At 41.3% G+C, this 15529-nt stretch overlaps 1 protein-coding gene across 1 annotated transcript in view; it reads right to left on the bottom strand.

The window, feature by feature from the left end:
* Window positions 1-15529, bottom strand: part of Kat2b (lysine acetyltransferase 2B) — a 154837-nt gene that overhangs the window by 37789 nt on the left and 101519 nt on the right. Inside the window, 2 exon segments of the mRNA XM_038341557.2 lie at window positions 8474-8596; window positions 11735-11841. Coding sequence (XP_038197485.1) covers window positions 8474-8596; window positions 11735-11841 — 230 coding nt within the window.

Below are 15529 nucleotides of genomic sequence, written 5' to 3' on the forward strand. Positions count from 1 at the left end.
GTATATATATTATATTTAGGTATCTTCATATATATTTGAAAAATACTAGTAAATTGTCTTACTTTTAATAAACAAAACAGGGCTGCAGAGATGGCTATGGTAAAAGTGCTTGCCTTATAAAAGTGTGGATCAAAATTGGGATCATCAGAACTTAAAAAAGCCAGGCAGGCATGGTGACTCACTTGCAATTCCAGCCCTTGTGAGGAGGAACCTAATGATTCTACAGCAAGCTGAAAAACTAGACTAACCTTTATCTGTGTGTGTTAGGGTCAACTGAGAGACCCTGCCTCAAGGAATAAAGTGGAGCATGAGGGAAGAATAACCTTTTTGTTTCGATTGATTGTTTTCTGAGACAAGGTATTTCTGTGTAACAACAGCTCTGGCTGTCCTGGAACTCCCTCCATAGACCATACTGGCCTGGAACTCAGATCGATCTGTCTCTGCCTCCCAAGTGGTGGGATTAAATGTGTGTGCTGCCACCACTACCACCTGGCAAAAAAGATTTTTAACATCAGCCTTGAAAATCTACACACTTGTGTATCACACACACATGTATACCTTACATCCTCACATGTGTACCACACACACTCACATGTATACCTTACACCCTCACATGTGTACCACACACTCACATGCATACCATATACCCTCACATGTGCACACACACACATGTATACCCTACACCTTCACATATGCACCACATACTCACGTATACCTTACACCCTCACATGTGCACCACACACTCACATGCATACCATATACCCCCACATGTGCACACACACACACACACGTATACCTTACACCCTCACATGTGTGTAACATGAAGGCCGTCTTGTTGGGGTATCTGTCCCACCCGGTACCCCACAGCCAGCAAGCCCCAAAGAAAATCACACAGAGATCTCCATAAGTTATAAAACTGATTGGTCCCTTGGCTCAGGCTTCTTATTAGCTCTTGTAGCTTATATTAACCCATTATTCTTATCTATATTAGCCACATGGGCCATCCTGCCAGGGCAAACTCTGACTCTTTCAGGCAGGCAGTCTGACTATGGAGCATTTGAATGTGGTCTGTGAGCAGAATGCTGCAGCTTGCTTGCTGGGTCTAAGGATATGATGCTTTTGAAAAGAGGTTCTTCTTTTGTTTTCACAGAGGATGAGACCCTGTGGATTGCTTCTATCCCAATATGGTATGATAGACCATGTCCTCCTGAAAGGTTGCTGTGAACACCTCCAGAAAATTACTTCATTCAACTTATGACTGAGATTAACCTAGCACACAGGTTATACCATGAAAGACCTAATTAACAGTACCCCTATATAACAGTAAGAAGTTTGGAGAGAAAAAACTGTGCCCATATTCCCAAATATTGTTTATAAATGTTCTTTTATATTTAAAGGGGGATATGATAAATAAATAATTTGCATTGGTATGGATTTTAAGGTCAATTTTGTTATATGTATTTCTGATCTTGATTAAGGTATTGTGATTGTGGAGCTCATTTTAAAAATGTAATGTATAATTAGGAAATATAGGTTGTTAATGGATAATCATCAATGATAGTCAAGCTTATAGTCATGTTAGTTGGATTTTCTGGATATACAGAGATGTATTTCAGTTAGATAGGCATTCCTCATATCTTTCAAAGACTACAGAATATGCCATTTAATGTTTTAATAATTTAGGGCTTTTCATGACAATGAGACACGTCTGATCCTGGAAGCAACAGCTACTTCAAGAGGAAGATGGGCATTGAAGAGGCTCCTTATAGAGTTGGTTAGCCATTTGAGCAAAAAAATGTTCGTGCCTGGACTGTTGCATAAACTGGACATGAAGAACCCGCAGAGAGAGGACTGCTGAACTTGCCTAAAGGGGTTCCTGATTCATGAAAGAGTCTGCGAGAATTCTGCAGGACACAAAAGAAAGTGACTGAACTGTCTTTGAAATTTCCTGTTTCATGGAAATGTCTGCTGGATACTACGGGCCTGTAGGCTAAAGATGGATGCCCCAACGGTACAGAGGAACTTTGGGTGACTGTCCAGACAGCGAGATGTCTCTGTCATTTCTAGAGTTTTGGAAGTTGCTTACTTCTTTGTTTACTTAGGTAATATTATATTCTTCTGGAGTCTTTGATGGAGTTGAAGAATGGATAGAGAGTTATATTTTCCTTAGTTATGATAAAAGGTAAAATAGATATAAATATTATAACTGTAATTCTTGCTTGATAACTGTTTTGTTATATGTAATTTTACAATGTTAAGGTGAAAGCCTTTCTCTTTTTGTTTAAACAGAAAAAGGGGAAATGATGTAGAAGGGGTTCTATGTTTTGCTTTCACTGGTTAAATAAAGAGACTGCCTTGGCCTTTTAATAGGACAGCAGCTTAGATAGACGGAGTAGACCAAACAGAATGCTGGGAGTAAGAAAGCGGAGTCAGGCAGACGCCATGGCTCTCCTCTCCGAGACTGACACTGGTTAGACTCATGCCAGTAAGCCACAGTCAGGTGGCAATACAGATGATTAGAAATGGGTTAGATCAATATGTGAGTTAGCCAATGAGAGGTTAGAACTAATGGGCTAGGCGGTGTTTAAATGAATACAGTTTTCATGTAATTATTTTGGGTGAAGCTAGCCAGGAGCTGGGCGGTGGGAAGTGGCCCACTCCTCCTTTTACAACACATGTGTACCACACACACTCACATGTATGCCATACACCCTCACATGTGTACCACACACATGTATACCTTACACCCTCACATGTGTGCCACACACATGTATACCTTACACCCTCACATGTGTACCACGCACACTCACATGTATACCATACACCCTCACATGTGCACCACTCACACGTATACCTTATACCCTCACATGTGCACCACACACACATGTATACCATACAACCTCACATGTGTACCACACACATGTATACCATACACCCTCACATGTGCACCACACACTCATATGTATACCACATGTGCACCACACACTCACACCTATACCACATGTATGCCACACACATGTATACCATATGTATACCACACACTCACATGTACACCACACATACATACACAGGAAAAATAATAAAAACTTAAATGAATAATTTTAAAATGGTTAATTTTCTCATTATAAAATGGGCCCATTTAACACTCACATGTTGTAAATTTTGGGGGGCTTAAATATTTTATCATAAAAATGATAGTTCATAAGGTGAGCAAGACCACTGGCTGGGAAAATATGCAAAGGCACAGACAGCTGTGGATGGGCAAAAATATGAGCCTATTGACCTTGACTAAAGGTCAGAGAGTCAGGACTTAACTCTATTTCTTCAAGGTTATTGTGTTTCTACCTTAAACACAGGTCCCACCAAGATTCAGACCAGAGAATTCTGCTTTCTCAAGGTTTTTGTCAACAGGTGTGGCTAATAGCCAGACCTTGTATTTCAGGTATAGAGAAGTAGATATGTTTCTACCTCAAAGAAAAGTCTACAGATCCAACTAAGGTTCCAGTTCCTTTAAGAAGAACCCAGGGAGTGGTTTGCCTACAGAAGATTTTGGTCTAGGGTGTGAGTGTGACTGGTTTCGTTTAACTGTGACTGTAGCCTGCAATCTTCAACTGGTCTGTTCATTTTTTCATTTCCTTGTATCATGTTAATACAATTTTATCTTCCTCCTAACTTTTGGGACCAGGGGTATTTTAAGCAATCGGAAATTAAATGAACTCCCTTCTGGTGCTATCCTATCTTTACTGTTTTATTATTTTTCACTCATCTCTGTATTCTTTACTAATTTTTCTAAATCCCCATGCACCTATCCTGGCAAGCGGTATTTTTGTTGAGGCTGGTCCCCAACAGAGAGCTTTCTCCTATGTTCCTGCTAAGAATGTGAAACATAGGTTTTTATTTTTCTTTCTTTGTTTAAGGCATGTAAACACGTCTCGTGTAACCCTGTCTGGATGCTGACTTACTATGTAACCTAAATTAATCCTGAAATCCTAGGCCTCCTCTTCCTTCCAAATGCGTGGATTATAGCATATCCTACCCAGCTTGTCATCACCCTTTCTCCTTTCTGGCTTTTTTCTTTTACTATTTTACTTTTAATTTCTTTTACTATTATAATCTACACTTATTTTTTATTAGTGTGTGTGTGTGTGTGTGTGTGTGTGTGTGTAGTGTTGTTGAGGCTAGATCCCAGGGCTTCATATGTGCCAGACTGGCACTCTACCATTGAGCCACATCCCCAGTCCAGTAACTAAATGAAAAATAGAATAGCAATTTGAAGTCAGGCACAGCAGTGCATGCCTTTAATCTCAACTCTGCAAAGGCAGGCATATCTTTGTGAGTTTGAGGCCAACCTGGTCTACATAACGATTTCTAAGACAGCAGAGATACACAGAACTACCTGTTTTTAAAAAAGGAGGAGGGGTAGCTTTTTGATGGAGGAGAGTTATCTGTCTATGTTACTTTCATTATTAATAAAGAAAACTGCCTTGGCCCTTTAAGAGAAAATTAGGTAGGTGGAGTAGACAGAACAGAATTGTGGGAACAAGGAAGTAGAGTTGGGGAGACGCTTCAGGCATTCGCCATAGGAGTCTCCATGCTGCTGCTCTCCGAGATGGACGCAGGTTAAGATCTCTCCTGGTAAGGCACCCCTCGTGGTGCTATATAAATTACTAAATATGGGTTAAAGCAAGATATGAGTATTAGCCAATAAGAGGCTGAAACTATGGGCCAGGCAGTGTTTTAAAAGAATACAGTTTCCGTGTAATTATTTCGGGTGTAAAGCTAGCCAGGTGGCGGGTGGCGGGACACAGCCCTGCCGCTTCTCATTTTGGGTGTAAAGCTAGCCTGCGGCCAGGTGGCAGGACGCAGCCCCCGCCACTTCCACTACAGATTGGCGCTCCAACGTGGTGACTAAATCCACTTAAAAACCTTGCCCGCTTGGGATCGGAAAGAAAGTTCTCTGAGACCATGCCAATGGCTCACTGCTCCCTTCCTGCACCTGGGCAGATGGCAGAATCAGGCTTAGGTGAGCGGGAGAGCATGGCGGATTCCTGCCGCCATAGAGATGTTTTCAGACTGCGCGGTGCTCTGCGTGTCAGATTTGGCTGTAACTTGGATGAAAGAGTTTCTGTGCTGCACGCTCAGTCTCAGAATTAAACTGCTGAGTGCGGCTCCAATGTCGACTGCTGTGTGCCTGGAACTGTGTGCAGCTCAGGGACACCAAATGACTGAGGCAGTAGCAGCTCTGGCTCTGCTCCGCCATGCTAAACTGTGCTGACCTCAGGCAGGTCTATCGCAATTACCATAATAACAGCGCAGTTAAGGTTTAGACTTGGCTGTAAACAGCCTGGCGCAACTTAAGATTTTAAGAAGTGGTTAACCTTTTAAGAAGTGCTCCTGGATAATAAAAAATTACAGATTCACAATAGAAAAGATTCAGACATAGAAGGCCTTTAAATGGCTCACGTAGGCTTAAAAGAGAGAAAAAGAAAATATAGAGAATAAAGTTAATGCCTTAAAAAAAAAAAAGGTTAAAGTCTTTAAAGAGACAGAATAAAGTAAAGTGATAGAATGAAAATAAGCCACATAAAAATGGAAAATTCACAGAGAGTCTGGATTATGTATTTTATTGTGTTTTCTTTGATTTTTTTGACTGTAAAGGAGCTAAGTACAGAGAGACATTTCATTATATGGGCTGCCAGTCTAGACCAGAATGGACATTTTAATGGTATGACTTCAGGATTTGTATCTAAGAACATGATGCTTTGGAAAAGAGTTTCTTCTTTTGTTTTCACAGAGGACGAGACTCTGTGGATTGCTTCTATCCCAATATGGTATGATAGACCACGCCCTCCTGAAAGGTTGCTGTGAACATCTTCAAAAAATTACTTCACTCAACTGCCAACTGAGAGGAACCTAGCACACAGGTTATACCATGAAAGACCTAAATAACAACGCCCCCATTCAGCAGGAAGCAGTTTGGAGAGAAAAACTGCGCCCATTTTCCCAAATATTGCTTATAAATGTTCTTTTACATTTAAAGGGGGAGATGATATAGATATGAATTTGCATTGGTATAGATTTTAAGGTCAATTTTGTTATATGTATATGTATTTCTGATTTTGATTAAGCTATTGTGATTGTAGTTCATTTTAAAGAATGTAATGTATAATTAGGAAATATAGGTTGTTAATGGATAATCATCGATAATAGTCAAGCTTGTAGTCATGTTAGTCATTTTCTAGATGTGCATAGATATATTTCAGATAGGCATTCTTCATATCTTTCAAAGACTGCAGAATATGGCATTTAATGTTTTAATAACTTGGGGTTTTTCATGACAATGAGACACGTCTGCTCCTGGCAGCACCAATCTACTTCAAGAGGAAGATGGGCATCGAAGAGGCTACTTATGGAGTTTGTTAGCCATTTGGGCAAGAAACTGCTCTTGCCTGGACTGTTGCATAAACTGGACACAAGGAACCCACAGAAAGAGGACTGCTAAACTTGCCTAAAGGTGAGATGGTCTCTCAGGGTTCCTGATTCGTGAAAGAGTCTGCGAGACGTTCTGCAGGACACAGCAGAAAGTGACTGAACTGTCTTTGGAATTTTTCTGCTTCATGGAAATGTCTGCTGGATACTGTGGGCCTGAAGCCCGAAGATGGATGCCCCAACGGTACAGAGGAACTTTGGGTGACTGTCCAGGCAGCGAGTTGTCTCTGTCATTTCTAGAGTTTTATAAGTTACTTATTTCTTGTTTACTTAGGTAGCATTGTATCCTTCTGGAGTCTTTGATGGAGTTGAAGAATAAATAGATAGTTATAGCTTTCCTTAGTTATGATAAAAGATAAAATAGATTTAAATATTGTAACTGTAATACTTGCTTGATAACTGTTTTGTTACATGTAATTTTGCTATGTTAAAGTTGAAGCCTTTCTTTTTTGTTTAAACAGAAAAAGGGGAAATGATGGAGGAGAGTTATCTGTCTATGTTACTTTCATTATTAATAAAGAAAACTGCCTTGGCCCTTTAAGAGAAAATTAGGTAGGTGGAGTAGACAGAACAGAATTGTGGGAACAAGGAAGTAGAGTTGGGGAGACGCTTCAGGCATTCGCCATAGGAGTCTCCATGCTGCTGCTCTCCGAGATGGACGCAGGTTAAGATCTCTCCTGGTAAGGCACCCCTCGTGGTGCTATATAAATTACTAAATATGGGTTAAAGCAAGATATGAGTATTAGCCAATAAGAGGCTGAAACTATGGGCCAGGCAGTGTTTTAAAAGAATACAGTTTCCGTGTAATTATTTCGGCGGCTGGGTGGCGGGACACAGCCCTGCCGCTTCTCATTTTGGGTGTAAAGCTAGCCTGCGGCCAGGTGGCAGGACGCAGCCCCCGCCACTTCCACTACAGCTTTTCAACATCCAAATGCAATTTGCTCCGTCAGTATGCAGTCTAGTAAGCACACTTCCACACCGTATGCTCACTAACTTTAAAAAACAGAGTACTATAAAGCACATAGTCTATAGAAAAGGTACCATAGTGCTATGTACGATCCACTACATGGCCTTGGTTCCAATTCCACCAAATCTATGAAAGTTGGTTCTGGAGATTAGTGAGGATTATCTTCAGATATTTGACTAGCAAGTCACCATAACCCATGATTTGCATGTGAATGTTGAAGGAATTGACAACGGCATTCTTTATTTCTCCCCCACTGTGACTCCATGTGTATCCATTTGATTTCTTTTGATGCCAGAATGAGTCATCCATCTCAAGACACTGAATATTTCCTTTGTTTTCAGAAAGAAAACAGGTTTTTTTTTAAGTGCACTACTATAAGGGCTGTGGGCTGAGCAGCAACAAGGAGTGCTGCCTATAGACAGCACCGTGTGTCTCAAACCAACCTGTAGTGATGCCACTGCCAGAAGAACATGCTGTGTGCAATTCCACGTCCCCAGAGAAGAAAGAAATACACATGTAGGAAAGTTGTTTCCCATTAAGTGCTTTAGCCAAGCCAAACCCAAAATGAGACCACAGAGTTGTGAGACTAGCTGAAATTCGATGACTGCCAAAGGACATCCCACATGGGTGCTGTAATGACAAGTTGTTTGTTTGTTTTAAGTTTAATGAAACAGGGATTCTCTATGTAGTAATGAAACAGGGATTTTCTATGTAGTACTGGACATGTAGACCAGGCTGGCCTCGAACTCTGAGAGATCCACCTGCTTCTGCCTCTTGAGTGCTGGGTTGAAAGGTGTGAGACATCATCACCCAGTACAAGTTTTTATAGCAACAGTTCTGCACTGTGGGTTTGTTAATGACACAATAGTACATCCCGAAAGTCTAAAGCAAAGTGGCATCCAGCCACTAAAGTCATGGGGAACATAACTGTTAGTGCATCTGAATATAGTTCAGGACTCTACTGATGACTGAGTTACCAGTGTGAGCTACAGCAGTCTTACTCCCTCCATAGCTTACCTGGGTTTGCTTCAAGCCCGGAAGGACCTCTGCAACCAGGACTTGTTCTATCTCCATTGATCTGCTCATGGGAAGAGGCATTTGTACAGAAAGATTCTGTCCCAGTTACAGGAGGACTGATCACTACGCCAAGAGAAGAAAAAAACAGATGTTAGATGAATTTTCTCTTAGAAAAGAAGCCAAGTACACATGAGACGATAAGGCCATCCTATGACTGCCCAGCACCATAAAGCCATGCTAAAGTAAAGCCACAGAGCATCAAGATACTAGAGAGTCAGGGATTAGAAATCACTGAACAGATTTAGAATGTATCCAAGCCCACACTGATAAAGTAGTGAGTAAAGAATGTACAGCTCTTTCCATACAGATGGACACCAGGAAGTAAAGAAGCATGGATGTTTGCTCTTTTTAAAAAAAAATCTAATCAATCATTCAGTAAATAAATCACTATGGTAGTCATTGTGATAAAACTAATTAAAGGAAGATTGAGTATGGAGGCTAAACTTTGTGGGTATAATGGTGGGGTATTGACAGAGCCTAAAGTTGTGCACTTGAGAATGTTCCTGGAAATAAAAAATGCCAGGGGACTCCAAACTAACAATTAAGCAAGCCCCGTGCCAACAGAAGTGCACAAGCTTTATCCCCAGCCTCCAGCAAGTGATTGAAACCGTGAGTATGCTATTTTACTGAGAAAAGAGGCAAAAATTATAGGCAGTCTATCCACTAGAAAACATTGCATCCAGATACACTTACTGGCTTTAACAAGAACACTGTTTCCATAGAAGAAAATGTGGTTTGCTCTGAGAGGAGTTCATAAGTGGGAATATTTGCAATTATGTATTGATTTTTTGAGAAAATACATAATACAGCAGGTGTGGTAGTTTGAATAAGGAAAGTTCCCCATAGGCTCTTTTGTATTTCATCCAAGGCTGGTGGTGCAGTTTGGGGAGGTTATTTAATACTTAGGTGTGGCTTTGCTGAAGAAAGTACTTCACTGAAGGCAGGCTTTGGAAGCTTGCAGCCTCACCCCACTCCCTTCCTGCCTTCTCTGCTTCCTATAAAAATGAAACATGATTGGTCAGCTTTCTGTTTCTGCCACCAGCTTCCATTCCATCCCAGGAATGATGGACTCTTGCCCTCTGAAACCATAAGCCAAAATAAACTCTTCCCTCTATAAGTTGGGTTTGGTCAAGGTGTTTCATCATAGCAACAGAAAAATGGATACAGCAGGGATATAATGAAGGGTGTGTGTGTGTGTGTGTGCGCGCGCGCGCATGCCTGTCTGTCTCTCTCTCTCTCTCTCTTACTCACTGTGTGTGTGTATGTGTGTGTGTGTAGGCAGAGAGCACATACACATGAAAAGTGAATTGGAGGGAAGCAATTCTTATTTATTGTATGTGTGTCAAATCCTAAGGCTAGAATGCCTTGTGGTATTGAGCTGGTAACAGCTCTATACACCAGAGGCTTATTTCCAAATAAACTGTGGTTTATTTGGTGGTTTCCATTATATATTGTGGTATGCCACTTTCCTGGATGTGCCACTGATTTGTAGCTAAAGAAGTGAGAGGGGGTAGGTAGTGAATATTCTCAGTAACACTATAGCACAGGTACCCAAAGAGTTCATTCAATAAGGTTTCCTAGGAGTAGTGGTTCATTCTGCAGATGTTCCCAATAGCCAAGTCAGACAATAGAATAAGCAAGCCTAGTGACAATAAGTCACCAACCCCTGACACTTCTAGTTGTAGGCAACTGAATCACAACAAAAATGGGGTACAGCAGCAACTGCAGTCCCAGATACTTGGCAGAAAGTTGCTTGAGCCCAAGAGTTTAAGGCTAGACTGAGAAACAAGAAAAGATTATGCCTTCCTCTATACCTATAAAAAGAGGCTCAGAATATGCTCAAGAGTAAAGCTGCAGACAGGCTTCTGGATCTCAAAATATAGAGAAGCAATGTAAAGAGAAGCTCTAGAGATTCAGAAGACATTAGAGTAGCTGACATACTGGAGTAGCTGACAGAACCTCAGCATCATCATGATGACAGCTATTTACCACTGTAGCATGGGTGTGCAGACATGACAATGGAGGTGATCAAATTCCACTTTCCCAACAAAGAACATGTAATTACAGCAAGAGAGAACAGCTCCCTTCTGAATGGCTTCATGTTCCACCAGAGTGTATGATCTAGCTTAAGGGTACAACCTCTGCCTTGTCTATCTAGTGCTATGGCAATAACCTGACCAGAAGGGGAGGAATTTAATCCGGCAGAGGTAAAAGGGGTTTTCATACAAAGATATTTTCCAGAGATCTTTCACCAAAAATCTAAGCAGCAATGCTTACCCCCAACTATATATGTCTGTCAAAACTCCTAGTATATTATAAAGAGGAACTTGGCACTGATAAAGACAATAGCAAGAGCAACTTGGTCACACTGAGAAGTACTTTACATACTGAAACCCGGATCACCTTCTTCTGCCCACCATCCCACTATTTTTCATAAAATAGATATCACAGTTGAAAAAAACAGACTGAAGCTTGATTTCTTGATACCTTACTACTGACTGCTCCTGTGGTTTCGATGTAAAATGTCCCCAATAGGCTCATGGAATTGAACTGGTCTCTAGTTAAGAGTGGTGTTTGAGAAGTGATAGAATCATTATGAAGTGGGCCTTTGATGGAGGAAGTACCTCAATGGAACAAGGCTTTGATATTTTATGGCCTGACCCCTGTTTTACTCTCTCTTGCCTTTCTGTGTGATGATGAAATGTGATCAGCCAGCTTCCTGTGTTTGCCACCATGCCTTCCCCTATATGTTGCATGGTTTCCTGGTCATGATAGACTTATTCCTGGAATTACAAGCCAAAATAAACCCTTTATCTCCTAGATTGCTTTCTGTCAGAGCATTTTATTACATCAACAGAAAAGAAAATGAATACAATTGCTAATAGAAGTATCTTCAAAAGGCCAGCATTTCATGACAGAGCTGAGCTTCCTGGAATTTGATCCTCCACTAACTGGACTATGCAAACAAAGATTCCCTGTCCTTAATGTGGCTGTACCTGCTTCGTTTGTGTTAGTGCTTATGCTGCTCATCAACAAAGACACAGCACCATAATGTGAGTTAGGGTAATGCATATACAAGACTTATTGGCTCTAAACATCCATTTCCTTATGAGAAACTCAAATAAATGCAAAAGGAATAACAATTAACACTGTGACTTGATCTTCCTGGTTGCTCTCCAATTTATATAAAAGGAAAGGTACCTGTTTGGATTCCTAGTAGGCTGGTTCTGGAAGAGGCTGACAGAAAATCCTGATCCCAGATAGGAGAGTTTTGACTATACACTTCTTCTTCCAACATGGACAGAAACCTAGGCACACACCAAAAAAATCAAAACAAAACAAAACAAACCAACAAACAAACAAAAAAACAAGAACAAGAGTGACCTTCTAAAAATTATAAGTATTTGTTGGGCCAAAATTATCTCAGGACCTGTACTTTGAGGCCTGTAGGACAGAGAAAAGCCTGGCTCAAGTTCAGGGCCTATACCTCGAGGCCTGTAGGACAGAGAAAAGCCTGGCTTGAGTATGAGGGACAGTCTCAAAGTTACCGAGGATGAGACAGTAAAATCTAGGTAGGTTCCTCCAGCCAGAGGGAGGGCTTGGCTGTCTCTCATTGGCTGGAGGAACCCCCACATCACACGATGTCACATAACCTATATAAGCTGAAGCTCACAGTAATGAACTGAGTTCCTGCTTTGACTTGACTCCCTATCGTGTCTGATTGTCCTGTGTTGTGGGGCTGCAGAATAGGCAGATAGCCCACTCACCTTTCCCTGGGGAATAAGGCTAAGGAGGCCTGGCAAGTATTCCCTAAGGCTCAGAGACCATCTTAGAAGAGGGAACAAGAAGGAGGTAAGGGCTAGATGTCAGAAAGACTGAGGACTGAGGCAATACAGCAATACACTGTCTTCTGGACATGACAATACAACTGCACTCTGGCTAGATCAAGGCAGTCAGGATTTCAGATTGGAGAAAAGGCAGGGCTCCCACAAGTCTCCACCCCAGCTGAGAGGTCATTTGACAGTTGATGGCTTCTGGGAAAGGGAAAGTCAGTTTTAAGGGTGTGTCTCCTGGTAAATCAACCAAGCTCCAGTGGATAGTCTCACAATGAAAAGTATAAGGGGTGCTAGGCAGTGGTGGCTCACGCCTTTAATCCCTGCAGGGGCAGGCAGATCTCTGTGAGTTCCAGGCCAGCAGAGGCTACAAGAGCTGGTTCCAGGACAGGCTTCAAAGCTACAGAGAAACCCTGTATCAAACAAACAAACAAACAAACAAAAACAAAAAAGTATAAGGGCAGAACAAATTGGACTTGATGGGTCATTTAAAAATAAAAGAGGACATAAAGGGTAGTAGAGAGGTAAGGGTGTATCTGGGAGGAGTTGGTAGGGATGGATGTGATCAAAATACATGAAATTCTCAAAGAAATAATGACAATATTTTTAATTAAAACATAGAGGCAGGACCTTGGCCCTTTTGTCTGGGCTGCGACCCTGGGCTGCCTGGAATCCCTGATCCTGTGCCCTGACATTCCATCTGAACTGGTGAGTGAATGCGGACCCTGGGGCAACCTGCCCTGGAAGAGAGCACAGACCCCCTACCCCCACATCCCTCTGCAGGCTTGTGTCGGTTTCTCCCGTCCCTGTGTCTCCCAAGATTTCCCTAGTGTTCTCAGGTGTCCTGGTCCTGTTCTAAGACCATCCACCCAGAGGAGTCAGACTCTGGCCTCCAGGCAGGTCTGAGGATTCCTGCAAGGGAGTGCCGGCTCCTTCAGATTGTGACGCAAGGAATAGGTCCTCCTCTGGCACTGGGGAGATCCAACCAGTTTCAGTCACAGCAAAGATTGGTCTAGGACACCAAACGCCTCCGGGCTCCTTTTGAAGGAAGAGATGGGCAGGCGCCAATGCAGGAGCTCCTCCAACAACATGAAAGGCAACATGACATCACCACAAGCCAGACATCCCGAAACAACAAGAATTGAATACCCTACCCCAGAAGATATAGAAGAAACCGACCTTCAACAGTACTTTATGAAAATAATAGAGGACCTTAAACAGGAGGTAAAAAACTGCCATAAAGAAATGGAGATGACAAACAAAAAGGTAGATGAAATAAATAAATCTCTCAAAGATACCCAAGAAAAACAAGAAAAACAAGAAAAAGCAATCAAACAGGTAAGGGAAACAGTACAAGACCTGATGAATGAAATGGAGGTATTGAAGAAAACACAATCTGAGAGAAGACTCGAAATGGAAACTCTGAGTAAACAAACAGAAACTTCAGAGACAAGTATTTCCAACCGAATACAAGAGATGGAAGAAAGAATCTCGGACTCTGAAGATACTATAGAGGAAATAAACTCACAGATTAAAGAACTAAACAAATCTAACAAATTCTTAACACAAAACATTCAGGAAATCTGGGACACCATGAAAAGACCAAACCTAAGAATAATTGGGGTAGAAGAAGGAGAAGAATTACAACTCAAAGGCCCAGAAAACATATTCAACAAAATTATAGAAGAAAACTTCCCCAACCTAAAGAAGGATGTTCCTATGAAGGTACAAGAAGCCTACAGAACACCAAATAGACTGGATCAAAAGAAAGCATCCCCACGCCATATAATAATCAAAACACAAAACATGCAGAATAAAGAACAGATATTAAGAGCTGCAAAGGAAAAAGGTCAAGTAACATATAAAGGGAAACCTATCAGAATTACACCTGATTTCTCAATGGAAACCATGAAAGCCACAAGAGCTTGGATAGATGTGTTACAGACACTAAGGGAACATGGATGCAAGCCTAGACTATTATACCCAGCAAAGCTTGCATTCACCATTGATGGAGAAAACAAGATATTCCAGGACAAAAACAGATTTAAACAATACGCAGCCACAAATCCAGCCTTGCAGAAAGTAACAGAAGGAAAATCACAAACCAAGGAGTCCAACAACGCCCACAATAACTCAGGCATCTAGCGACCATCCACCAGCACAACTAGAAGAAGGCAAATACACAAACTCTACTACTAAAAATGACTGAAGTTAACAACCACTGGTCATTAATATCACTTAATATCAATGGACTCAACTCACCTATAAAAAGGCACAGGCTAAGAGACTGGATACGAAAACAGAATCCAACATTTTGCTGTTTACGAGAAACACACCTCAACCACAAAGACAGACACCTACTCAGAGTAAAGGGTTGGGAAAAGGTTTATCAAGCAAATGGACCTAAGAAACAAGCGGGTGTGGCCATACTAATTTCCAACAAAGTTGACTTCAAACTAAAATCAATCAGAAGAGATGGAAAGGGACACTTTATACTCATAACAGGAAAAATCCATCAGAATGAAGTCTCAATCCTGAATATCTATGCCCCTAATATAAAAGCTCCCACTTATGTAAAAGAAACACTTCTAGAACTCAAGGCAGCCATCAAACCACACACACTAATAGTTGGAGACTTCAACACTCCTCTCTCACCAATGGACAGGTCAATCAGACAGAAACCTAACAGAGAATTGAAAGACTTAATGAAGGTAATGAACCAAATGGACTTAACAGACATCTATGTAACATTCCACCCAAATAGGAAAGAATATACCTTCTTCTCTGCGGCTCATGGAACCTTTTCGAAAATTGACCATATACTTGGTAACAAAGCAAACTTCCACAGTTACAAAAAAATATTAGTAACCACCTGTGTCTTATCGGATCACCATGGATTAAAATTAGAAATCAACAACAATGCTACCCCCAGAAAGCCCACAAACTCATGGAAACTGAACAGTCAACTACTGACCCACACCTGGGTCAAGGAAGAAATAAAGAAAGAAATTAAAGTCTTTCTTGAATTTAATGAAAACAAAGACACAACATACTCAACCTATGGGACACAATGAAAGCAGTGCTAAGAGGAAAGTTCATAGCACTAAGTGCCCACTTAAAGAAAACGGAGAAAGCGCTCATTGGTGACTTAACAGCACACCTG

Source organism: Arvicola amphibius, chromosome 9 (assembly GCF_903992535.2).
Source record: "Arvicola amphibius chromosome 9, mArvAmp1.2, whole genome shotgun sequence".
Taxonomy (NCBI): Eukaryota; Metazoa; Chordata; class Mammalia; order Rodentia; family Cricetidae; genus Arvicola; species Arvicola amphibius.